Source organism: Macrobrachium rosenbergii, chromosome 10 (genome assembly GCF_040412425.1).
Source record: "Macrobrachium rosenbergii isolate ZJJX-2024 chromosome 10, ASM4041242v1, whole genome shotgun sequence".
Classification (NCBI taxonomy): domain Eukaryota; kingdom Metazoa; phylum Arthropoda; class Malacostraca; order Decapoda; family Palaemonidae; genus Macrobrachium; species Macrobrachium rosenbergii.
In genome coordinates this window covers 52795799-52823554 of record NC_089750.1, presented here as the reverse complement: position 1 = coordinate 52823554, position 27756 = coordinate 52795799, and the positions used below count along the sequence as shown (strand labels likewise).

At 38.6% G+C, this 27756-nt stretch overlaps 2 protein-coding genes across 3 annotated transcripts in view; one reads left to right on the top strand and one right to left on the bottom strand.

The window, feature by feature from the left end:
• The window catches only part of LOC136842633 (rifampicin phosphotransferase-like), a 487544-nt gene that overhangs the window by 84218 nt on the left and 375570 nt on the right, over positions 1-27756 (bottom strand). The window lies entirely within an intron of this gene.
• LOC136842632 (ADP-ribosylation factor-like protein 2-binding protein) lies at positions 191-27046 on the top strand. 2 transcript variants are annotated; one of them, XM_067110249.1, is made up of 5 exons: positions 191-264; positions 5096-5236; positions 6756-6862; positions 19598-19777; positions 20028-24535. In XM_067110249.1, exons 2-5 carry the CDS (start codon positions 5128-5130, stop codon positions 20085-20087), a joined length of 456 nt encoding a protein of 151 aa, XP_066966350.1. In that variant the 5' UTR covers positions 191-264; positions 5096-5127; the 3' UTR covers positions 20088-24535. The 2 variants fall into 2 exon arrangements, with proteins under 2 accessions (XP_066966350.1, XP_066966349.1); XM_067110248.1 differs by having other exon boundaries at positions 238-482; positions 20028-27046.

The window sequence follows — 27756 nt, the reverse complement described above, 5'->3', positions numbered from 1 at the left end:
AAGATACAAACCTTCGCAATCTAGGATGAAGAAGATATGTAAACATTAGAAATAATTATTTAAAATCTAATTTGGTAAAATTGAAGTAATTGCAATTTAGAAAGTATTCACGATAAATTATGTTTAATATATACTTGAAAATAGCCTTAAATTGTTAGAAATATTTACTAGATAATGATAATTTCCATTTTATATGTAATACAAACGCTACCTTCTATATTATATGAACCGTATCTAGGAGATATAAATAACTTCTTCTTCGGAGTAAGTATCGGTAATGCAGGGCGAAATTCATCACGAATTCATTGCCACTGAAGAGCTGAGCATTCCATGAAAAACGCCATTTACCAGATACAGTATTTTTTATATATATAAACGGTATCAGATTACTGTGGTTAGCTGGCTTTACGTGATAACAATGCACCTTCACCTAGGCTAAACAATCCTGATCTTCGTGCATAACTACTTACCGTAAAGAACAGGTAGGTTAGGTTGCAAGAGATCAGAGCCCCTTTAAGAGAGATAGTAGGGTAGTGCTCAACATATTTGTATGCGATTTTATGATGATGCTACAACAAATTAATTTGTCGCCAAATACATTTTAGCCCGTTGTTGGGACCACAAATTTTTTAGTTTTATATACTTCTATTGTTTAGGTTATCCACCAGTTAGGCTATGGGGGACCACAGTGCCCAGTGGAACGTGTGATTTTGTGTGAGAAAAAACAAAAACGAGTGAATATCACGAACACTGATGGTGAAACAGGCTATTCTATTACACATTAATGGAGAAGTAGCTGAAATGGGGGGATGGAATGAAAAACAGCCTGAAAATTACGGTAAAATTTTATAAGTTGCCAATATAAAATAATACCATGTAACCTTGGGGTGTTTACTGGTTACAATTTTGCCATATTAGCTATGGAGGGGGGTGGGGGTCAGGTATTGTCTTACCTTATAAGTCGTAATTTGATGAAGAGGTCATTTAAAAATGTTGGTTACAATTTCATATCGTGTATTGGCAACTTATAAAATAATACCAAAAATACAAGGGTTAACCATTGGCAAAAAAGCCAGAGCAACGAATTGTAGGCGCAGTGTTCTACCTAGATCCCTCTTAAGCTTGCCTGAAATTTATGCCTGTAATACATCTAAGGATTTGTGCATAGGGCACTGCATCTCAACTTACTGGGGTCCTTCAACTCTTGGATCTCCCTAACCTTGCCTAAAAACTGCGTCAGCATTACTTAGAAGGATACATCCTTGTGTAATTTAATCTAACCTAACCAAGGGTACAGGGTCATACATATTTAAGGGGTAACCCCCATTAACCTAGCATATACATGGCATATTGCTTCCTTAGGTGTGGGAGATGAAAGGCTTCAATTCATCTAAAGCAGGTTCTAACAGGCTATAGTTTGAAGAGTGGGTTGGGGTTCCAGTTTGGGGGCTTTAAAGATTTTTATGTCATCAAAACAATGATTTGGGGAGCAGAGTTGAGCAAATTTTGTTGCACACAGAGAATGTCATGACTCATGTGTTGCTGGGTAGTGAAACTGGCAGTTGAAAAGGGGTAGGTTTCAGAAAATGTGTACTAACTTCAATGTTACTTCCTATAAAATCATCTTCTCTCTTAGGCTCTCTTGAGTAATCAAGGGTAATTTGGAAGAAAATAACTTGTTGTATTGTTTCATTTTGAAGAGATTCATGTTTTTCTTGAGTATCAGTGCCATTATTTAGTAATACCTACTCTAGCAGAGAAACATTGTGCAAGTAGATACAGTATTAACATTACATATTTATGCTAAAGACCAGCCTTCTCATTTAACAAAATTTTAGAACAAGGCAGTGGAGTTCTGAGGTTGATTTATAACACTGAAACTGATATGGACAGGAAGTTGTTTATGTTGAATCCATTGCACCTAACTCACTTCACTGAATCTCAAGCTTCATTGTGACTCATTGCTACTAACACAGACTCCTAAGAGTTGATGACTGATTAACTGATTAATGTATGTAATCTGGCATTGATGTGACTAAAGACATTAACTTGTAAAAAATGTTTTTGGCTGTAAATCATTTGGCCTAAGAAAAAAAAATTAAAGAGGCTCAGCACATCTCTAGAGTTTGGTCGGTAGCAATCAGAAAATGCTTGTAATAAAAAATCAGTTCTCCCATGGCTGTGCACTGATATGCCTTCATGGCTGTGCACTGATTTGCCAAGGAGAGAGAAAATTGGCTTTTGTTATTTGAGGTCAGATGCCACAAGTAAAGACTCATGGATTTTAATGACTGGGTAGCCCTGGCTATTCTGTGATGACAGGTTAGTCACCTTGTCTCCATGTCACCTGCTGACTGTGTGTGCCAGCTCTGAGTGTCAAGATGACAAGGGTACCATGATTACAGTACCCCTCTCCAGGATTCTAAGAATGAAAATGTTGACAAATCTAGTGGTATTTTTAGGATTGTTGAGGAAGCTTTTCTCAAAAATACATAATTTATATTCATATCCATCAGTTTTATGCAATGCTATGGATGTAAAGTGTAAAAATATTTAAAATTATATATGGATGGAGTGGATGTTTCTTGAAAAATTTTTATGAATATTTTCTTCTTTATGTTTGGGAAGGTATCCCTACACTGAAATGTATATTTCTCAACATATTTGTTGCCAGGCTCCTTGCCATGATGTTTGTACTTTTATTTCCTTGTTACACTCTTGTGTGTCACGCCGCAAAAAATTTATTTCCCTACCATGACTACTTGATAAAACTATCCACTACAGTATAGGATTTCTGTTACCAGTGGATATGTGTTATTAAAATTTCTTAAGGACTGTAGTGCACTTTTAGAATCAATGACATTTAAAGCCTTTCCCATGAAAAGGGTTAAAATTACCTTTACCTTTACAAAGAAGGGTCATAGAGGCCATTCAGCATATGGAGCTGCAGGTTTAGAGCACTCAACTCTCTTCTTGTACCACGGCCTGTGCACCATTTCCATAATCTCTTATATTGGTTATTTAAGTATGGGTGGATCACTGAGAAAACTGCAGAATTCTGAGATAACAGTATCAATGGAATGATGTAAAATAATTTCATGGATACAAATGATCACTTATCTTTGTCAGACACTCTTCCTAAGAATTTCAGTGTAAATTTATCTGAGAACTAACAAAGTGTTGAAAAGTGATGTGATGAAAATATTTACATTAGCTCGCAAAGTACTGGAAAACAGTGGTTCACTGACCTTATTTTAGCTGAAAAGGAAAATAACTCATTGTAAGATAGATGTGACAATATATGATAGCCCTATTCTCCACTTAAAACTCTTCCATACTCTTTTCATAAGAGAATTAACCAATAAGTTACTGAAAACATACTTTAGGAAATAATGGAACTGGTTGGGCCTTTGAAGATTAAAGGTATGCCTCATAATAACCTCAGTAATGAATTCAGCACACCACTATCATCAGAAATTATGATATTTACCAGTGCTCATAATGTAAAAAATGATGTTAATATAAGGGAGTATTCAGATAGCAAGTCCCACCCTTATGAATTGTACATACTGTTTCAAAGCTCAGAACAAGATAAAGTGCTTCATTTTGCAATATAACTGAGTTGCCAATAGTAAGAGAGGCTGGTCCCACGCTGAATGTTGGTAAGTCTAAACAAGTTAATCAATTATGGCTGTTGTTAAAAAATATGGATAGACATTGCATTTATTATTTGGAGGTTACCTAATAATAATGGTCAATTTATTGCTGATTTGTTATGCAATATTGTGTTTTGTGTTTGTTTTATCATTGTTCATTTTAATTTCTTTCAGAAAGGAGATGTGTATGAGATAGTGCGTATTATGCTGTAAAGATGAGCAATGGATACCACCAGAGAGATTTAGGAAAATATGTCTAATAGAGATAAACTTACATTTTGATTTATGATGCAAACTACATGGGTAGAAGTTTGTGTAGGCGAACTGGGGTAAGACAGATTTGGAATGTGTAAATTGTACACTCAGGAAGAAATGGAAAATCAGTGTTTCAGATTATGTAGAAGTAAAGTGTGGTTTAGAAGTAAATTGTGTTTTTCCATGATGGCTGGAAGGTTAATTAAGAGTCTACTTGAGACTGAATTAAAAATCGGATCAGTAATGAGGAGAAATCAATTTCAGTCAAAATTCAATTTTGTATATTGATAATTAACAAGTTGTTGGTGTTGCCCTTAGAAGGGTGTGTATACAGTATATAAAATTTGGGGCGTCTCATTAATTTTGTGGTAATGTATTCACTCAAGCTACTGCCTTATGAGTTATACAATATAGCCATTCACAAGCAGCTTCTATAATAATACAGTTTCAGTACAGAATAAGATTAAAACTTTCAGCTGACCATGATTAAGGTAGTACAGTATAATTACAGTATAATACCTGTTAAAAATTTTGTAAGATTTTGACTGGAATTTGTTCAGTCCCTAAACATATTCATCATGCCAGAGAAGATGAGAGAATTGTAGACTATTTTTATGTATTTTGCTATTTTTCACAAAGAAAGTAACTAAGGAATGACTGTACAGTGCAGTATGATAAATGAAAGAATGCACATGCACTTTAGTGCCAATGCAAGGCTGTAAGTACAGTATTTGTAGCTGAATAGTAACTATTTATAAAGAAGCTGCTACCATATTGCATAAGAGATGAAAAACAGAATTAGGATATTTATAATTAAGGTTATTGAAACAGTTGATTATAATCACAGTACAGTATTTTAAAAATTGTATAATATTTCCCAGTGCACAAATAGCCCGCAGTCCTGATGACCACATTAAATCTTATAAATTGCCATTTGAGTGTTAGCTGAGACAAGTGTTAAAGCTCTGTTAGGAAAGATTTGCAAAGAATAATCACAAAGGTTATTGAATAAATTAAAATAACCAAGGGTGAGCCTAGAGATTCCACTATAAAAGTAGTGCATGTTTGGTAAAGGTTTCCAGGTGAAAGATGAACAAATATCTAACTTTGGGTATATCAGCATGAAAGTCCTTGTGACTAAGTTTGAAACCTTAATTTTACTCCATGTCCTATATTTTTCACAGGGAAGAATTCACTATTGTTTGCTCACTGCATCATGGCAATGGCTAGTGGAGATGAGAAAGAGGAAGTTTTGGTGTTTGACGATTCTGAAGCTACTCGACAGTTTGATTGTTTAGTTGGTCATATTGAAAGCATTATTTTAAGTAAGTATAATGAATTGTTTTTAAAAATTAAACAGATCCATAATTTTTCAAGTCTATACACAATACAGTAGTTGAAATATACACAATACAGTAGTTGTAAATATTTCAGTACAGTACTGTGTTTGTATACTAATGTCAGACCAGTCTTTTTACCCACATTAAATTATAGCATAAATTTAAAAAATAAATGTTTGAGTGGCTGCTGGTGTATTACAGATAGTAATTAATCTCTGTATTTTGTCCTGTATTTATTTTTTGTCATAGTGTAGGTGTCTGTTTGGTTTTTGCGTATGACATTTACCGTTGGTTAGGACTGAATAATCTCTGCCTCTGTGAATTTTTAATTCTGTCTTTAATCATTGCTGATAATGTTAACAAAAATTTTACCAAACATGGGCTGTGTTGATGGCAAGAACTAATACATTTTTGGAGAAATAAGAGTGTAACTTTTAAAACTCATGGGGAGTCAAAGATTAAATAGAATATCAACCTTGGCCATAGCAATTGAACTGTACATGGTAGAGACTTTGTATTTGGTATTCATAATGATGCCAATATGCACAGTGAGGTCAAGGTCAAGTTTATAATTGGAGGTTTAAGGTCAAATCTGAATTCAGTGTTTGCTTCAATATTGAACTACAAGAGATAGAGACTTCATATTTCGCATATTTAATCCGCTAGCTAATATGCACATTGAGATTAAAGACATGTTTGTACTTACAGGCCAAAGGTCAAATAGGAATTTAACCTTGACCATAAATTTTGAACTATATAAGATACACTTCATCTTCAATGATGGGAATTTAGGTAGTTTTTGGTTCATTTGTTTTTTGTTTGTTAGTAGGATTGCACAAAAAAGTTAGGTGTGGATCTTTATAAAAATTTTACTAAAAGTGGGCCTTGTGGCTAGCAAGTGTTTAGATATTGGAAGAGGTAATAATTTGACTTCTATGCAGAATAGACATTTTATGGGATGGATTGCTCAGCCTTGGTGAAGGTTTGTGGTCTCCAAAATGTGATGTTCATGTTAGGTAATGATTTTAATATTCTGATGCAATGATTACAGTACTTATCATTGATAGGCTATGGTACAGTCAATCTTATGCAAGCTTGTCATCGTAAAGTATAAGTATAAAACTGTATTTGCACACTGACAAAAAACTTTGTACAGTATACAAATTACTACAACTGTCTTAATTCTGAGAATCTGAATAAAAATTGGCTTTGTTCTTACCCATGTAAAATTTTCCTTAAGAAATATGCTAAACAACAAGCTAATGAGATAAAGTGTACAGTTAACTTTTACAGATATTAGTTTTTCATATTAATTCAGAAATTGAATAGATTTACTTTATTGTATGTGGTTTCTTTAACCATGGTAGTTTTTTGTAACTAATTTCATGTCTTAAAATTTGTGTAAAATTTTATCACAATAGATACGGTATGCTACCTTTGCTAGTGATTAGATGCTTTAGTTTATCCAAGGCGTTTATAGTGAATATCTGCATTTGTTTTCCAGGTGATGAATTTGTCAGTCTTCGAGAGAATTTCATGAAAAAGCATTGCCATTTGTTTTGTGATGATGAAGAGAATAAGTTGGAGTACATGGATATATACAAACAATATGTAATTATTAAATGTTTTTTCTTAAATTTTGAATATAATGAGCAACACAGATATAGAAATAAACTACAAAGATAAAACAACCTAAAGCTTGTAAGTAGGTGTCCATACAAAATAAAAACCAATGTTACATGGACATATTATACTTAAACTGTGCTAACCGGCCTCAGCTGCAGCTTAGCTTTTTGTAGTTCCATGTGTTTCACAGAAGTTACCAAGGTTTTACAATAAAGCATATGCATTTTAGTAGTGGGAATTTTTTATTGAAAATTTGCATGAAACAAGTTACATTATGTACAATTTCATTGACAAGATTGCTGATTTACAGTAATAGTTAATGACTATAACTTTGATTCAATTACTTATTTTGTAAAGTTACTATATTTCAAGTATAGTTTTTAATTCTAATAATTTTGTAAGTGCTATGGGTAGAAATAAGTTTTCATATAAGTAACTTACCAAGTAGCTACAACCCGCACAGCAGCCTTTTAAAAATACCAGTCACACTTCAGTTTTTTTCGTGTAGGTGACTAGCCCTGCCCACTATTGGGGAACAGTGGGAACAACCAAGCAGAAGAGCTCAATTCGTTTCTGCCGGCTCTCAACTGATCATCAGGTGTGTGCAGCAGGTTTTTCATCAAGTTTTTTGTTGTTTTCTGAGATTCGGTGAAGTATTATCGCTTTTTAAGTAGCCTTCAAGCTTTGTTAACTTAGGTGCTTTTTTCCTTAGATATGTCTGATTGTAGTTCATCCAGTCTTTGCTACTGTAGCGAAGGTTGTAAGACAAGACTTACTAAGTCATGTTATGATTCACATACCATTTGTTATAAGTGTAGGGGACAAGAGTACAATAATGAGAAAATTTGTGCTGAGTGTAAGGATTGGGATGAGAAGAAGTGGAAGGTTCTTAAAACTCACCTTGATGACCTTGAGAGAGAAAAGAAGAAAAAGGCGGCCTCTAGAGCCGAAAGTAGGGCATTACATACTTGGCTTAGATTCTACGCCTAAACCTAGGTCTGCAGATAGTCTTGCTATTCCTTCTTCCCCAATTCCTGACTTTTCTCCTATTACCAGTCCTCCTATTATTGTACCACCTACTGCTGTGCCTTGCTCCCATGCTTCCGACCTAGATGCCATTGCCAACCTTGAAACCAGGTTTGACCAGAAAATTTACCTGGTAGTGAACACTGTGGTGTAGTGCAAGTGGAGGAGGTGGCTACTTGTCCCGTCGGTTCTCATAGATGAAGGTCCCTGTCCCGCTCTCCTGAACCTGGGAGAAGACATGATGTCCCCTGAACCTGGGAGAAGACATACCGGAAGTCCAAGGGAGGCCGATGGGGTTTGCCCACGGGTAGTTGCCCCCCTCAGTCGAACCTGTTGCATGCATATCCCAGGTTTTGGCAGACAGCCGCTGGAAAGGCGTCTTGGATGTGCACCAGTTGTTGTCGGACTCTCAGGACTCCAGCCCCGGACTGGAAGCTCCTCAAGCGCTTTTTAGATTCGTCTTGTCCGTTGAAGAGGCACGCTGCCCAGTAAGCGGTTTAAGGAGCCGGGTTGCAGCCCTCAACCTTCCTGCAGCGGTATTTGGCTCCCAAGTGCCCAACGATCCCTCTAAGGTGCCCGTTGTCTTCGTCAAAGCGCCCATCTCCTCATGAGTGTCCGATGCCAGCTCCTGAGCACCCGGCGCCAGTTTCTGAACACCCAGTGCCAGCTCCCAAGGGCCTGGTGCCAGTTGCCAAGTGCCCAGCGCCCGCTTCTGAGCACCAGGCGTCAACTCTTCTGCATCATTCTCCAGCTTCTGGGCATCAAACACCTGCTGTAGAACAAGACAATCTGTACTTAGCCCATCAAACAGCAGCTTGCTGAGAGTAGGGGCTTGCTCAAGAAAGCTCCTTAAGCCAAGATGGCTAATGATTTGTCTCTGTCTACTGTCTGCTCTGACAAAAAGGGATTAGACTAAGAGCCTGCCCCTCCTTCAGCGTATGCAGCTCTTCTGCTTTATTTACTGGCAAGCTTTCTTGCCTTTTTTGCTCCAACTGCCCTGGCCTCGCCTGCCTTGACCTTCTTGATGACGAGTCTCCCAGATGACAGATGGTACCCTCCTCGTCATCAAAGAAAGCTCTCAAGGAAGTTGGAGACTGGCTTTCTGCGAAGAGGAAGCAAGGTAAGGCCTCCTTCACCTTTCCTCCCCCACGGTTAATCAGTAGGAGATACCTTGCCTTTGCCACCGGGGAAGCTCCTTCTTTCGGAGTTGCTGCCTCCTCCCAAGGGGACTTCTCTGGCCTCATTGACTTGTCCCATTGCTTAACCTCGTCAGCGAAAATTATGTTTTCATCTCCAGAAATTGACCTCCTTGTCAGGAACCTTTTCAGGGTGTTTGAGGTGTTCAGCTTCTTAGATTGGACGGTTGGAGCTCTCACCAAGAAGACTGAGGACTGCTCAGACTTGGCATTGGACTGGCTTGGGGTCTTGACTTGAGCTGACAAGGCCATTAGCGATGGCTCTCTGGAACTTGTGGCTCTTTTTTTCGTTAGGGGTCCTGGAGAAAAGGGGATTATGGTGTTCCTTCACAACTAAAGGAGTCACCCAAACTCAGAAGTCAGCTCTTTTATTTTTGCTGCTAGACCCTCTTCACCTCTTCCCTCAGGACTCTGTGAGGGAAATTGCTTTGGACCTCCAGAAAAAGTCCACTCAGGACCTTCTAGTCCAGTCCTCCAAACGTCCCCAGGATTTGTTGACGTTTTCTTCCAAGACGGTCTCTCCTCTCCAGCGGCAGCCCTTTCTTGGGAGTAGAACCAAGTCTCAGCCCGGGTCCCGCTCCAGTGTCCGTTCCTCAGCCAGAGTGGTCGAGAGGACCTTTATCAAGCCCAAGAAATGAAGAATCAGTCGTTCATGCGCCAGTGGGAGCCAGACTTCTCCATTTTTGGGAGAAGTGGATTGTAAGAGGGGCAGAACAGTGGATCGCAAAAGTTCTGAAGGACGGCTACTCCATCCCGTTCATGGAGAACCGCCCCCCCCCCCCCTCTAGTAACTTCTCCCATCATATTGACGGCCTACTCAAAAGGCTCAGAGAAGCATTCAGCCCTTTTGGAGGAGGTGTCTTCCCCCCTTCTAAAGAAAGCCATAGAGGAAGTCGAGATAAGCAGCACAGAAGGTTTCTACAACTGTCTGTTTGTAATCCCCAAGTCATTGGGGGGTTGGAGACCAGTCCTCAATGTCAGCGCCCAAAATCGCTTCATACAAAAGACAAAGTTCAAGATGGAGACGAACCAGACAGTCCTGCCATCCATTCACCAGGGCGATTGGATGATAACCTTGGACATGCAAGGCACATACTTCCATGTCCCCATCCATCCAGACTCCAGGAAGTATCTCGGGTTCGTATTCTAGGACAAAGTCTTTTAGTTTCGGGCCCTGTGCTTTGGTCTCTCTACGGCGCCTCAAGTTTTTACTCGAGTCCTTGCTCCTCTTGCAAATTGGCTTCATTTACTCAGCTTAAAAATCAGCCTTTATCAAATCAGCCTTTATGTAGATGACTGGCTTCTTAGCTCTCCTTTAAAGAAGTGCACAGAGGACTTACAGAAGACCCTTCTCCTCTCTCAAGAACTGGGCATTCTCATCAACCTGCAGAAGTCCCAGCTGACTCCGATTCAAGAGATTCTATGTTTGGAGATAATTCTCAATTCTCTAACTTTTCAGGCTTTTCCGTCCCCCAAGAGAATCGCCTCCTGCCTTCAGATGGTCCACAGTTTTCTCACACTCTTGTCTTGCTTGGCCAATCAATAGATGAGTCTGCTGGGGACTCTGGCTTCCATCGAGCAGTTCATCAAGCTCGGCATACTCCGTATGAGAGTCCTTCAGTTCTTCCTCAAAACCAGCTGGGACAGGAAAACACAGCTAGACACCTTCGTGTTTCCCATCACCCAAGAAATCAAGTCAGGCCTACAATGGTGACTGTCCGAAGGAAGGCTTTCCTCTGAGCCCTGGCCTAGACTTCTACTCATACGCCTCGGATCTAGGTTGGGGAGTCTTTTTGGGGATTTGGGAAGTTTCCGGGACATGGTCCCCAGAACAAAAGAGACTTAACATAAATTTCATGGAGTTGAAGGCAATCCATTTGGGTTTTCAGTTCCTCTCAACCATAACCTTCAACAAAGCAGTGTTAGTTCACTCAGACAATACCACTGCATTGACGTACATTCGGAGGCAAGGTGGCTTTTATTCCTTCTCCCTCTGCCAAGCGGCAGACTATCTTCTCCTTTGGACAGATCAGAATCAAATGACATTGGTCACTCGATTTATTCAGGGAAAATTGAACATCCTGGCAGATGAACTAAGCCATCGGAGGCAGGTCCCTTCTATCGAGTGGACCTTGGATCCATTGGTCTGCCTCGATCTTTAGAAGTTATGGGGAAGACCTTCCTCTCTTCTGTTCTCCAGCTCCAGACCCTCTGGCATGGCCGACAGAAGCCATGCTTCAGAACTGGTCAGGCCTAGATCTTTCGCCTTCCCACCCTTCAACATGGTCAGGGAAGCGCTAAACAAATTTCAGATACATCACAACTTGACGATGACTCTCAGCCCTGTTGGTAGACTTCCTGAGGCCCCTTCCCCAAAGACTGCCTCTACTCAGACAGCCTCACTTCAGGAGATACCACAAAGCGGTTGCAAGAAGACTGACGTCTGCATCTAGCAATAGCCGCTGCAGCTGCTCTTGAAAATCCTTTTGCTCTGACAAGCTTCAGACTGTCCGGAAGCTTGTCAGAGCGAAAGGATTTTCAAGAGCAGCTGCAAAGGCTATTGCTAGATGCAGACGTCAGTCTTCTTGCTGCGTCTGTCAAGCCAAGTGAGTAGTCTTCCGTAGACGGTGCAGCAGACATAACGTCTCTTCTTCTTCTTCTGAGACATCTTTGACCCAGATTGCAGATTTCCTCCGCTTTCTGAGGACCTCTAGGGATCTATCGTCCTCCACCATCAAGGGATATCAAGCTATGCTTAGCTCTGTTTTTAAGCATAGGGGCCTGGATTTGCCGTCTAACCTGGATCTTAACGACCTCGTCAAGTCATTCGACACATCCAAGCAGAGGAAGACCGACTCTGTCTCTTGGAACCTAGACATAGTTCTTAAGTGGTTAACACGCCTCACTTTCGAACCCCTTCGGCCCACCTCTTTAAGGGACCTCACTCGGAAGACTCTCTTCCTTGTCACTTTGGCTACTGCCAAGCATGTCAGTGAGCTCCAGGCCATTGATAAGAGGGTAAGATTCTCTCAGGGAGATGCAGTGTGTTCATTTACCCTCGGTTTCCTAGCCAAGAACGAGGAACCGTCCAAGCCCTGGCCCCGTTCCTTCGTTAGTAAGAATCTAAAGGAAATTCTCGGCCTGCAAGAAGAAGAAAGGGTTCTTTGCTCCATTAGGGATTTAAGGTACTACCTGAACAGGACTGAGAAGATCGGAGGGTCATCCAGCAACCTCTGGTGTTCTGTTAATAATCCTTCCCGTCCTTTGTCTAAGAATAAATTGTTGTTCTTCTTAAGGGACCTGATTTCTGAGACACATTCTTGGATTGTAGAGGACATTTTGTCTTCCTTCAAAGTTAAAGCTTACGACATCCGAGCTGTCGCTACCTCGTTTGCTTTCAGACACAGTATGTCCCTATCGTCTATCCTGCAGTCGACTTATTGGAAGTGTAAATCGATCTTCGCATCACACTACTTGAAGGAAGTAGAAACAGTGTTCGAGAATTGCAGTACATTGGGGCCATTATCAGTGGCTGGCATGGTATTGACATAGGGTGTCGAGTTTTGGGGAGCCTGCGGGTACTATGTACCTGGAGTATCCATCATTTCTTAGTGGATGGGTAATGGTTTTTATGTCAGTGTAGATGAGTATTGTCTGGTTGTGTTATTCTGGTATTGCACCCAGGGCAAGGGCACTTCTGCATGCCATGCTAGCCATCGGTCATATCCTTCGCTGCAAAGCTCCCACCTAAGTACTATAGAGGCGAGCCATGGCTTTATTGCCACATCACTACAGGATAACATGAGCACCAACCAGAGGCAGTATTCACCTGCAATAGCTCTCTATTTCAAAGTCATTACCATTCCTTAATGTTTTGCAGTAGAATATGTCCATTTATCCCACCGCCGTTCAATGTGGGATTCAGCTATGTAATTATTTGGTAAGTTACTTATATGAAAATGATATTTTCATAATAAAATTGAGTTTCATAGTACTGTATATACTTACCAATTAAATACAGAGTCGGTGCCCACCCTCTGCCCCTCTATGGACATAAGGGCACAGAAGAATTGAGTTTTTCAGCTTGGTTGTCCCTAGTTCTTCATTAGAGAGGTGGGTAGAGATTTCAGCTAGCATGCTGTTGGCCCAGTGTTCAACTCTCCGAGCGGCCAATGAAGGATTAGATGAATTTATTTCTGGTGATAGAAATTCATTTCTCGTCATAATGTGGTTCGGATTCCACAATAAGCTATAGGTCCCGTTGCTAGGTAACCAGTTGGTTCTTAGCCACGTAAAATAAATCTAATCCTTCGGGCCAGCCCTAGGAGAGCTGTTAACCAGCTCAGTGGTCTGGTTAAACTAAGATATACTTAACTTTTACTGTTCCCCAATAATGGGCAGGCCAATAATGGGCAGGGTTAGTCATCTACACAAAAACAATTGAAGCGCTGCCACGATTTTTAAAGGGCTGCAGCGCGAGTTAGAAACTATAGCTGTGTAATTACTTGGTGAGTGTACAGTATATGAAAATTTATTTTATTATGAAAATGTCATTTTCACAAAAAGTGGCATAGGCAATTGTTAAGTGTGTGTCTCCTTAGAGGGTGGATCTTGTGTAACTTAATCCCCTTTGGAGTTGTAATCGAAAGTAGCCTTCAAGAAGGATGAACACTTAATGTACTCAATACTAATTATATTTGCAGATGTTGACATTGAGGAGTTCATGTTCCCTCTATAAATTGAAAAACAGTCCCATGTTAGATCTGTTATGCAATATTGAACACTGAGCTTTCATTGTGCAATCTTCTATGACCAGCCTCAACAGTGTTGTCACGCAATAGGCTTGATCTGCCTAGGACACCTACGTTTCTGCAGTTCAGCCTGTTGAGGCAGCTGCTTTCAAGTTAAGCCCTGTTGTATATCAGATGGCCTCACATGCTTTCTGGCTCCAGTGGGATTGGTCCTTGGCCCTTTTGAAACTCTGGATGCCATGTTTCTTCAGGTCAAGAGTTTTTCTTGCCAGAGTTGGTTTCCTTAAATTTATTTTTCATCCTCAGTCACTGCCTCTTCACTTGTGCAGCTGTGTAGCTTACCTTCAGTTGTGAAGTTTTTGGGATTTTGCTGTCAACACTCACTGCAATTTTTTTTGTGCAACTCTCCGTTAACAACTGGGCAGGATTTGTGATTTCAAATAACAGTGGGGCTCTTGTCCCCTCAATGATTGTCTTATCCCTAGAGGCCTTCTTTGAGTTATAAATGATTTAACATTCTCTTTAGCTGTAAAAAAATTCTTGTACTGCCTATCTGCGATTACCTTTTCAGCACTGCTGCTTTTAGGAACTACTGATATCTTTCGAATTTTTTACTTGTATTCTGTTCAGATAATTTCAGTGGATTTTCAGGTAGGGGCTTGACTGTGGTTCTGAGCCGCCTAACTAATTTTTCTTAAATGTCTCTGGTGGATGTGTCACTTTTTTTGGGATATGACAATGGCTGAGGGGACAAAAATCCCACTCATTTGATATCACAAATCCTATTTAGTTGTTAATGGAGTGGATGTGCCACTTTTCTTGGGATAAGACAGTGGTTGAGGGGACAAAACCCCCACTGTCATTTGAAATCACAAATCTTGCCCAGTTGTTAACGGAGTGAATGTGTCACTTTTCTTTGACCCATCAGTTCCCTTCAAGAGTTTTCCCACTCCAGGTACTGGTTCCCAGTTGGACTCCTGTTCCTTCTGAGATGACAGCTGCACTCACTTTGACATCTAAAAATAGTTCCCCTTTTTGCTCTTCATATACTGCATTCCACAGGTCAGGATGTGCAACTTCTGTAACATGTGAGAGTTTTCCAAGCCTGTCTTCAACAGGCAACATCCTTTCCTCCTACTACCCCTTGTCTGTTTCATTATGTGTCATCAAGTTCGGCCTTTGATTGAGAATGTTAGGTTTTGGCCATTGATGTTAAATCTTGAACTTTTGCTCTGGCATCCTTAGGCCTTGTCCACACTAGCGGACCCTGCCCGACGGGCAAACACTGTTCCCATAACCATTCCACTGTACTGACCGACCGAGTATGGAGCCAGGACGATGCGATTGTCTGGTAACACTGCTTCGGAAGCGAGAGAAAATATAAACAGCTGGAAGTGCCCGACGGGCATGCCCGGTAGTGTGGACAGGGCCTTAGAGACTTTGCCTTGCTCATGAGTAGGACTCTGACCATTAGTGCCCTTTATTCTTGCTCATGTGTAGAGCTCTGACCATTAGTGCCCTTTATTCTGCCTAGTTCTTTGATCAGCTAGTGCTCTCTGCAGTCTCTAGGATGGACCCTGGGCATTACCAGGCTTGCTGCTGGTTTTTTTCTCATGCAGTCATTCTTACACTGTTGAGGCCCATCTTAGTGGCCATGTCAAGTTCTTGCTTCTGGGTATGGGGTTACAACTGGTGTCTCACTCTTCTTAATGTTTATTCATCAGTTATCTCACTCTGAAGGTGTCTTTGCCAGAATTCAATGTTCTACATCACTTGCGCAAGTGGCCTTCTGTCTAGTTTTTTCCATTGCAGACCCATTGCTTATGGGGGTGACCAAAGCCTGGAGCTTCTTCCACTGCAAATCTTTAAGTGCAGAATCCTAAATAGCAGTTGAGGTTATTTTATGATGAATGTGTTTGTGATTATAAACTATGCTTTTACAATAAAGTGCTTCTTTATTCAAATTCATTGTTTCATAAACTTTAGTACCTCCTCTATACAGTGGTGGTACTGTTCTTTTTGGAACCTTTTGCTTCCTGTGTCTGGATGTTCCTTGCACAGTTAAAGGCTATTTTATGATTAGTGGGTTTATAAAGAACCTGTTTTGGTAGCTGCTGTATGTTCTCAAAGGAATTACCCCTCTGGTCCCACCAGGGGCTCTGTGAGTCAGACCACCCAGTTTCAAAGAATTCTCTCATAGTTAGTCCTGGCCAGAATAGTGCCTGTTGACAGTGATTGAGTATAAAAGGGCTCAAGGCAGGAGTGCTCTCTCGCTTGCGTACTGTAATTACTTCAGTCTTTCTATTCACCCTTCTTACACAGACATAGCAACAGTGCCATTTGTGTCACTACTCACCAGATCTGTGAAGGAAGGTACCCACAACAGATTCCTATGCTTTGTCATCAGGGAAAGCAGGTAAGGACTCAGAGCAGCCACCAAAAATAGCTTTTCCTAAATCAAAACCTGTTTATTGATGGTGCACCTGCTGTTTGTCCTCAAAGGAGCATAAAAAAGATAGTGACAGGTGACCAAATGACTTAGTTCCTGGTGAAGGAATCATAATGACCCAGATGAAAAACTTGTCCATGGTCAGGTCATGTAAGTGATTATCAACCTTCTCTTCTTCAGGGATTCCTATTCAGGATTAATAATGAGGGTGGGGGAGGAACTCTTATACTGTATATGTTACAAGTGTGACTCTAGGGTAACTTACCTAAATATGCCAGAGTGGGATGCAAGATAACCACTATGCCCCAACAATTAGTGGTAGAGTATAAAAAAGGACCATCTAGGAAGATAGCTCTGATATCTAGGTATCTGAAGTGACTGGACTGGGCATAATGTGTTATTTTTAGCATCATGAGAAATAGGGGATTTCCTCTTCAACAGGTCCATGTCCTTGGCCAGGAATGATGGGGCAAGGGACAACAGCAAAAGGCAGCTAGTAGGGTGGGTGACGAAGTGTTGTCCAGTCTAAAAGAACAGAGTTCGCTGATCCTGGCTCCTGACACCAAAATGGTCAAGAAACTTGCTTTATGAAGCATAAGGGTTGAAGTCATATTGGAACTACCAAATTGAGGAGATGACAGGAATTGAAGAAACTTAGTCCAGAACAAACAAATAGGAGCCTTTACTAGAGCAGAGTTATGTAATGTAAAGGACCAGATGGTGGATCTAAAGACTTCAGTATTGGAGTCTATGCCAAACCCGTGGAGCAAAGGCTTTGACAGCCCAGTCTTGTATGTTATTAATATGGTACCGGAGAGATACACGTTCTCACACAGGTGGAAGAGAAAAATATAGAACTGCTTGTATCATAATTTCATCCTGGCTTTCTGTGTGTGATGCAATCTGATATACTTACCATATGGTCTGGTATTGCACCATGTATCCAGCAATATTATATGCATAACTTGCACAGTAGACTAGATTTAGAAAATCCACAGATGAAAGTCATGGCTTGGAAAGAGATGACTTTCCCTCTTGCTGCCTGAGATAGAACAAAGATGGCAATTAATTTCTTTGCTTGTTGTTTTGGCTGAACAAATCTGTGACTGTTGGGCCAATTTGGGGCCAATAAGTAGGTGGCAATGTTTCCAGTGAAGATTAACAGTCTGTTCTGCTCCTTCAAAAATCTGGAACAATGGAGTTAGTTGACAGATTGCCTTCCACTAGATCCAGTCTTGTAGGAATGCATCTCATGCTATTGCCTGGATGTGCAGGTACAGAGGCACATACAGTACATTGAAAGTTGATGGTTCTCTAAAATAGGAAACAGATCTACCTCTGAATGCGAAAGCGTATTGGTAATCACTTGGAAGGAGGGTTTGTCCAACATCCACTCGGTAGAAGACACCATCTGCCATGATAGGGAGTCTGTTATACTCTGAGCAACCCCATGAGGTGGCTTGTTGACAAGTGCCACTTCCTTGTGGAAGCCATCCTTAGGATAGACAGTATAAGTATTGAAGGAGCTGTGCTTCCTGATACTCATCATCTGTGTCATATTGTCTGGGAGACAGAAAGACAGCCATCAGTTCCAGGAAATTCATGTGGCATCTTAGAACAGACAGCCATCTGCTAGCTACCTGGCAATCCTCCCAATGGCCTCAACAACCTGTTAAGGCAGCATCCTTTTGTCTAATTAGTTGCATAGCTGTGGGAGTTGTAAAGCCCTGTTTGGTGGGAGCACTGTTGCAGGTCTACATCTGGAATATCTCCCCAAACAACTGTTTTTGCAGGTTGAGATATCATGATGCCCTACTCAGGCATTTGAGAGCCAAAATCCAGTCTTGTCTTTGAGTTGCAGTTTGAGGATTATCTGACTAGGAAGACACAACCAACCCAAAGTATATTCCAACGAAGTCCCAGCCACATAAAACATCAGCTGGGTGTGAGGCAGGACTTGTCCCAGTTAATCAGGAAACCTTTTGACTAGGGTCTCTTGCTTTCCAATTACGGGTTTTGTAAACACCACTGTATGGTGATTTCCTAAGTAGGCCATTAGTTGAACTCCCTCTTGTTCAGCTTTGACAGGTCAATGATTCCTTTTTCATTTGGAGGAATACTTCTTGGGAGCACTGAAAAGATGTGCTCAATAACAAATAAACTTGTCTTTCTCTATGGCTTTCTTTAGGAGAGAATTCTGTACATATTTCTGTAGGGAGGGGTCTTATTGTTGGAAAAAATCCTTTTGGGGGGTTGGGGGAAATGGGACTATTGCCATCCCTTCCAGTCATTTGTAATATGAAAAAACCCAATATTAAAGTTAACTGGGCTGTTTTTATGATATGAAACTCTATAAAATTTCTCAGGAAGAAAGGCACTTGGCTTAAAATTAAGCCATGAAGTTAAATACATAATGACTGCAAGTCAAGGTCATACCTTCATCACTGGGAGAGAATGTGGAATGTAGGCTATTACATTATTCCTTACACCATAAACTATAATTACTTTATCTAGGTAAAATGTAGATAACAAAATAACCTTTTGAATTACTGTGATTTACAAAAGGCAGTCAAGGCTAAAAGGATGTGTGGAACACATGACCTAGCTTATTAGCCTAACAGTGAATCCCCGACCCAAGGGTGCACCAGTCAGCAGATATGACAGTTACACCAAGCTGCTGAAAAACAAGGAACTAAATTTTTTAATGGGGTTGAAGACTATGCACTTTCCTTTCCTTAGAATATAGCTGCAACATCTTGGTGATAAGGAGCCAAAATCCTGTTGTTCTTGCATTGGCAGACCTAAGAGTAATGTCAAACATGGCCAACTCGCAAATTGTTGCCACATCTTTGTGAGAAGGATAAATGGAAAGACCTAGGTAATCACTACTGGCAGGGGAGAGATGCCTCCTTCCCTGAGTCCTTTTATACTGTCACTGTTTCAACAGGCATTATTCTGGCCAAGACCATAATGATAACTCCTTTGAGGATGAACAGCGGCTATGCTATCAAAAACTTGTTTTTATTGTAAAATCATTGTAGTACTGTATTTTGTCAGTTAATTTAGTTATGGTATGACTAAAACAATACATTTTATGTACGTGGTTCTGGAGGGTTTGTTTTAAAGTAGAGTATAGTAGGTCATGCATTACCTTAAACTTTCCCTTAACTGCTCACTGATGGTAAATTCAACAGCTGTTGACAACAGACCTAAAAATAAATAGTTTTTCCTGGTGCTTCAGTATTAGCATATAGATATGCAAATTGTATATTTAATATGAGGTTTATCCTAATTGCAGACTTCCCTAATTGAGGGCCACATAGAAACAGAATTATCAGCACGTGAGAGTAGTTTTAGCATGCCTGCTTTCCTACAAGAATTAAGCCAGTGTGGATCTCTTGAGGGAGAAGTTTTTGATCTCCTACTAACATTTACTGACTTCTTAGCTTTCAAGACTGCCATGTTGGAAACAAAACAGGTAAAACTTTGTTATGTTAAAAACGGGAAAAGAGTAGTTGATTAGCTGTGCTGTATATACCCTGGTCTTTTCTTTGGTTAATTTGAGGAGGAAATGTTCAGTCTTAAAGTATATTTCTTTCTTGTCAGATAAATTTATTAGTGGGTATTTATAATTAATAGATTAGCTCTGTGAATTACTATGTTAGTCATGTAAAATGTAGTCACCTCATTTATATCTGAGTTTTAGTATTTTTTTTTTTTTATTCCAGAGTGAAGAAAGTGGTTCTTCTAGGTTAGAAGACTTGCTTCAGGTTACAAGGCTTGGGTAGAAGAAAACTAAATTCCGAGTCATTAAGGGATCTTATGTATTTTGCACCACATTATGACATGATGCTATATGCATTTGTGTGTACTGTATATTTCTGTGTATATGCATGGCACTGTAACTGATAAGAACTGTATACTGTATACAGTACAACAGTGGACCAATAGATTATTTTAAGTGTGAAAGTTTTGTAAGAGGAGTTTTAGCACTTTCATTTGTAAGCTTGTTGTATTTCTTTTTCAGTATCTTGAAAAATAAGACTAGTTCTAGCATTTTTTTATGTACTTTTCCAAGTGCCTCTTTTTAGCAATTCTCATGAGAAAGAATGAATACCTCTTAGAAAGAAAATGCAAAAGGTGCAAAGTCAGTTACTTGTTACTCAATATTTGTAACTTTTATATCTTGATGTACAGTACAGCACTATGAGTTAGTGGTGTTGCATGGAATTTTTGCCACCGATTGTGTCCCAACAACAGAGCAGATTGCAAATATTTTGTATCAAGCTGAATTTGTTGTCACATGCATAGGCATTCAATTATAACCAAAGATACACTTGATATTTTGCTGTGTGCCACCATTACGGTATACTGTATGTACAGTAGAATCTCTGTTCTTGAACATTTCGTGAATTGTCCAACTTAGTATCTACCATTATTCGTTAGGAAAACTTTTTGAATTTTGAACACTGACTTGGTTATTATACGCTTCGTTAAAACATGACAGGCTTCTTAGCTGGCTTGTTGTAACACACTGGTGTTGCCTGACCGCTCTTGGGCTTGCTGTATTTAAACATTACAGTGTTCCTCTGGCCTCTTGCACTTGGAAACAAAGGGAAAACAAAGGTTTGTGGGTCAGTCTGTTCATGTGATTGTATTTGTCTCACTTTCTCAGGCCTGCAGATTTGTAATTTCTCGGTGTCACTTAGTGAGTGCAGATTTTTGGAAATGTCCACTAAGAACACTTTTCTATCTTTGTTACAGTTTGTTTGATTTATCTCATTATAAAAAAAGGCACCATGGTGTCCAAGAAGTTGTAAGAAATGAAGCAAAAAGGAAAGTTGTAAGGAACACAGTGGAAGTGAAAGAAGTAATAATGAAATATCTAAACAGAACCACCATATGGGAACTCAGTAGAATTTATGGTAAGTCTAAATCTACAATCTGTAATCATGTCATAAAGAGGCCATAAAAAAAAACTGGTGTTGAAAAGGTTTAAAAGTGCTTACAAAGCAAAGATGACAGACAGTGGAAGAGGTTCAAAAGCTGCTTGTAATCCTGACAAGCTGGGCTGTTATATATTAACAAACCCACTTGACTGGGCAGACTTTCCACATCAGTGAAAAGAGGAATATATGCAAATGCCCAAGGTATAATAAAAAAATTCTAAAGTATTTTTTGCAAATGCAAAAGGTATAAAAAATTCTAAAATATTTTATGCTCCTACCACAGGAAGTTGAAAGTGAATATTTCCAGCCCTGCACGCAGCCTCTCTTTTGATTTATGGACTATAAATGTTCTTTCTAATACTTTTTGTATTTGACACTGCAAAATTACAATTACAGCTAACATTATATCATAAAAGTTAAGAACTTATAATAACAATACTCTCTGAGTATATTTATGGACAAATATTTATGAGAGGCACAGGTACTGGGACAAGATGTAGCACCTTCCTTCATGAAATCTTATTTGTGACTATTATTCTACTCCCATGCTGAGCTGAGGTCTGAGTGTTGCCCTAAGAGTTGCCATATTTTCATTTATGACCCATTCAGTCAATTTCTATGTTTTCCTACAAAATACATAAAAAAATCATGGTGCGAAGCGGTAATTATCATGTGATGCATGTTGTATGATTGACAATGCAATAATTGTGTGTCAATCAATGTGTGCCATCTTTAAGGATTGACAAAAATTATTTAGTTGGTGATCGCATTTCTGAGGCCATCATAAGAGCGAAAGCAAAGCAGTTGCATAATGACCCTTTGAAAAATAAACCTGAAACAAGTGTTGAAAGTGAATCTTTCAAGGCCAGTAGAGGCTGATTTCACAATTTTATGATAAAGAACTAAGGCCTCTGCTTGTGTGCCATTTGGAAGACCCTGGAGTATTTATAAAGAACAGTGTCATCAAGAGCAAGTTAAACATCATGTGGAAGGCAAACAGAACAGCATGTGTCAGTTTTTCATCAAATGAATTCATAAAGTGTTTACCCCAATTGTGGAAAAAATGCCTTGCGGAAAAAGGTTTGCCCTTGAAGGTCCTTGTAATTGACAGTCTCCCTGCTCAGCCTCCTGACTTGCAAGATAGAATAGAATAGAATATAGAATTTAGGCCAAAGGCCAAGCACTGGGACCTATGAGGTCATTCAGCACTTTAAAGGAAACTGACAGTAAAATGGTTTGAAAGGTGTAACAGGATGAAAACCTCGCAGTTGCACTATAAATCAAATGTTACGAGAGGGCGAAAAGTAACATGGATGAAAGAGAATATGAACGGAGGTACAGTTAAAGGAATGAAAGGGATACTGCAAAGAACCTTATGTAATACCTGCAGTGCACCAAATGAGGCACACTAACAGCACTGCCCCCTGCGGGGGACTTGCAAGATGAGTTGTTGAAGGAGTTTTTTCCTTTCAACACAGCTCCCTTGGTTCAGCCCATTGACTAACTAGTCGCTTTAAGAAATTTTATACAAAAGCTGTTTCATAGGTGTTTTGAGGTTACTTCTGACATGGAATGAAATCTTGGAAACTTTGAAAATCACTTAATATCCCCAATTGCTTAAGTCTCACTAACAAGGCCTGAGAAGGAGTTTCTTTTAGAAATTTAAATTTGGCATAAAGGAAATTGTTGCTGGAAGCTGCCCCTGAAATGGATTTTACAAGGATTTGAGATGAGACCAAGGCTGAGAATGAGTCCATTGTTCAGGATGTTGTGCCTCTGAGAAGGTAAATGAGGTTGAAGACGAGTGAAATGAGAATGCATGTCTCATCTTGGTAAAATGTTAAAGTGTAGGCAAAAACAAACATCACTCACCAGACCATACTTTGCTTGGAGTTTTTATGAAAGGAGACTTTCCTTCAAAACAGTAACACCTCTCCTTTCCTCACAATGCTTGCCACTTCAACTTTTCCATCAACTCTCCTAAATACAGGTAAAGAGATATTTCACTTAATTTGATTAAACATGTTCATTAGTTTCACTTGTTTTCTAGTGTTTTAAGGTTTTTAGAATAGTTTGTTCACCATAAAGTGTTATTACCATTATGCAAGTTGTAATGCTTTATTATCTATAATTTTTGGAAGTCAGGAATGGATGCACTCCATTTATATATTTCTTATGGGAAAACTGGCTTTGTTTTCGAATTATTTGTTTTTTTGACTTGCTTTCTGGAACGGACTGTGTTCAAGAACCAAGGCTTTACTGTATTCATGTATGTGTATTTATTTACAAAGTGTGTTCAATCCATTATGCAATACTGTAGTTTGTACACAGCAGTACAGGGATCAAGAACAATAGTACAAAATATGTAAACACAGATCTCTTAATTCATTAAGGTTTTATACAATGTTCTTAGAAACGTAAGTAAATTAGCATTGCTGGAGCTGGATGTTTGCCTCTGGTAAAATAGCATTAGAATAAGAGCTAGGATCTTAGGATAAACAGAACTTTGTTGCCATGTCAGTGTTTAATTATAAGAGTTTTCATGTAAATTACCATTTAATGTTCAGTTGAATTCTTAGTGGTTTTCAAGGGTTGAAGAGACAGAAGTGTGCACTGTGGTATTCTTACATACATTTTCAAAATACAAATAAAGTTTCATATTTTGGATGTCAGATATAAAGTAGGTTAATAATCATGTAAAAAATTACACTTTTGAAAGTTACTTTTAAAATGTATACTAAAATTACAGAGCAGTTTTCTTAGCAATTATAATCACCAAGATACTGTAACTTTTATGTGAACTTGAGCGGCTTTTAAGTCTCAGAGCAATTTTAAGAAAAATGTATATCAATATAAAAACTTATATATAAATTTGAGAGGTTGCTTTGCAAAGTTGAAAATGCATTAATAACATCAAGACTTCATCAGTTTTATGTAGGAGTGTATTTCTCTTATCATCAAAATATTCATAATGTACACAACATCATATGGAATGACATTCCTTTTCGGTCACCAGGCTTTTGTGAGTCTGTCCTAGAAACCAGAGATGTGATAAGACATTTTCCACTCTGTTCACTCGATACTCATTCTGGTGTCATTTTAATGTAGAATACTCATAATGTACTGTCTATGTTAAGAAAAAGTAAACATACACAACAAAAGGTCAAAATGACAAGTTGGACTTTGGATGAGACATTAGTGTCATTTGTGATCCAGAAAGGCTGATTTACCAGGCAAGCCTTCTGAATAGAATATTCACATGTGAAAAAAGAAAAATATAAAAAGTATTAAAAGAAGTATAAAACATATGAAAATTGCAAGTAAAGATAATTCAACAAACAAAAATATATGCATGTATAAAGAAGACATGTTAAAATCATCACTTTAACATATTACAGTACTTTGATTAATATTATTCATATGGGCCAACATTCATGCAGCTTTGTGTGCAGTATTTAACAATGAACAGTTTACAAAGTGCTGGCAATTTTTTTACGTACGTACTGGCTTGGATCCTTGTCACTGCCCTTGTCATATGTGGTTTCACTTGTGTAACTTAGTAGACCTGGACATAATACTGCTTTTGATTAATTTGAAATTTTTTAATAGTCTCTTTTCATGCAGTTTACATCCACTCTATGATGTGTAGTTTCAGTGTGTGTTTAAGCTTCCTAAGAGGAACTGAGGTGCAGTTTGCATTTTGTCAGTCATGCTTTAGATCAATATTAGTTTGGAATTAAAAATATATGGAAGGGATTTTTGTTTGTGAAGAGGTAAATTATGATAGGTGGGACTAGTTACTGTTGTGAAGTAATTTAACCAGATCACAAAGCCACAGTACTACATTCACAGCGCTAGACAAAAGAATTCATCCTGAAATTTCCGAGAGCCAAAGATTGGAAAAGGAAACAGTTTTAGAAGTGTCACTGCCAAGTTGGAAGGAATTAAATGGATTAGATAGAAAATAAACACAAAGCATTGTAGTTGGGGGATGAAGGAATGCTGCAGAGACCCTTCAGCATTTTCAACTGTGCACTTAAAGAGCACATTGTAGGTAGTAATAAGTAACTGCTGAGGAAAAATGATGCAAAGTGATTTTCTCATAGCACATCAGAGACAGTAATCACTTGTGGAAGGCTGGCATGAACTGTTACCTTTTATACTCTTAACTTGAAATAGCAAGTGTTTAGGATTAGTGAGCCAGAGGGTTATTTTGGTATAAATATATAAATATGCATTTGTGCACAATATGTGGAATTTATTTGTATGGCTGTGTGTAAAATTATGTATACTTTCATGCTCATTACATTTGTGACTAGTTAGTTTACTTTATTTAATTTTACAACTGAATATTTAACATTATTTTCTCATTTGCTCTTTTATTATTTGGTTAGATGAAGTAGGGAAGTAAGAGTGACTAATTTGCCCTCATTAAGGATTTAGCTGAAAACTTACGCAGGAGAGATATTGGTATCCAGGTACCCATTGCATAGAAGCAGGTGCCTGGTGCCTATTTAAGACTGTAAGCTGCAGTAAACTAGGGCTGAATTAGTCTGCTAAAGTACAGTAAAGTGCATAATTAACCTGTAATCCTAAAAAATCTGAAACTTAGGATCATGTAATTTCTTTAAGAATTTAGAATTCTGGTTTTCATACCTTAATTTTGCCTTCAAGCTTTTTACATCTTGTTCAAGGGATAGTTAAGGACCCCTGTACTTCCATTATTTTTTTTCTATACTAGCATAACAAATGTAGGAAGGCAGTCTGCATAGACACGGCAGTTACATTATAACACTGCAGTTACATTGTAAAGTAAATGACAGCATGAGACTAAGCTGAGAATGTGGCATTAAGTGATATTACTGGAGCAAGTGGATTAGTTTTGTTATTAGGGATTATAATGCCTTCTGCCAAACTGCCCAAGAAAACCTGTATGCAATGGTATAGTGTATTAGCACATTAGCATGTGTTATAATTAGCTGAAGTAAATTGCATTTTAAATAAATTTATATACAGTACATCTAAATTATTCTTCAACTGGTTGCCATACAGAGGACTCTCCTTTTCTTAGCCTAGAGAAACTTACTGCTAAGAACAGTGAATCTTAATTTTACACTTTTCATATTTACCAAATTCATGAAGATTTTGTGTGGTTTCACTGTAGGTAAATGAGATTATGTGATGTATTGGTTCTTTTTTTTTTTTTAACCATGCAAGATTTTGTGAAAACATTGAGAATATGGTTAACACCTCATCTTGATTCATTGTAGCATCAAAGACAGCATATTGTTTCATCTGTGTAAAGGAATTTTCAGTGTTCTGCTATTCCATGCCAAATGACAGAAAAATGTCCATGTATGCTTGGTGTTTGCTCTGGTAAATTTTTCATAGTCTCATGCAGTTTTAAAGTTTGATACATGTATATGGCAGTACACTCCATTTTTTTCGGAGCTTTTAATTTTTAGTGGCATTACTTGTTATTAGTAAGTACACATGGAAAGTGTGACAATAGAATGAAATGTAACAGGTTAGCCAGTACTGTACAGTGTTGATAATGATATTCTACTATGTTTTTGGTATTATTTTGGAAATTATTTTATTAATTCTTGGTAGCTAAGAGTTTTAAGGCAAGCAATGTGATTTGTGCTTTAGGCTTTACGTAATTGTGCATTTTTCCAGGTAATGATTCTTGTGGGCGTGTATCAACACTTCCAAATCAGTAAAATATTTGATACTGTGTGATAAGCACAATCAGAATAACCCAAGGTACTTTCAAAATAAAAGATGTCATGAGTAAGTCTGAGTCATTTTCAAGTCCTGAGTTCCATTTCCTGAAGTTCTGTATTTTCTAATGGGCTAGTACTGCACATAGAGTACAGAACTTGATTTCTGAAGGTTTATTTAATTTTGAGAAACTGAAGCTTTGTGCTAGAAAATATTAAATGCTAAGCTAGAAAAACTTTTCATGGTGAATAATTATAGGACTTAGAATGGAAAATAAGATTTTGCATAAGTGTGATATGTTGAAAGTTTATAATACCGAATTAAAAAAAACTGCAGATGATAGGTGGGATTGAACCTGCAGCAGAGGATTGCCATTGACTGCTAACTAGAAGCTTACCTGTGTACAAGCAACATGTCCATGTCTAGATTATGAGAACAGAAAAGAAAATGTTCTCATTAATTTGGCAGTCTTTATAGCAGTATCATCATCTCTGGCCAGCAGTGTTTTATATATTTTTAGAAAATACAAACCATTGTCTTACTTGGTTCATTACAATAATTCTGTACTGTGGTACTTCAAAAAATAGACCAATTGAGAATTTACATTAAAATACTGCTAATGAGCTTTTTTTCTGGGGTTGGTGAGAGGGAGCACCTTCTCAAGAGGGGTATCACTACCTTGCCTTACTACTTCAATTCCAAGCTTTGATATTAAGTCCTGGGATGTATCTCGGTGTTTTGATCAATTGTTCTTGATTTCATCCTTTTCCAATTTTGTGATTTT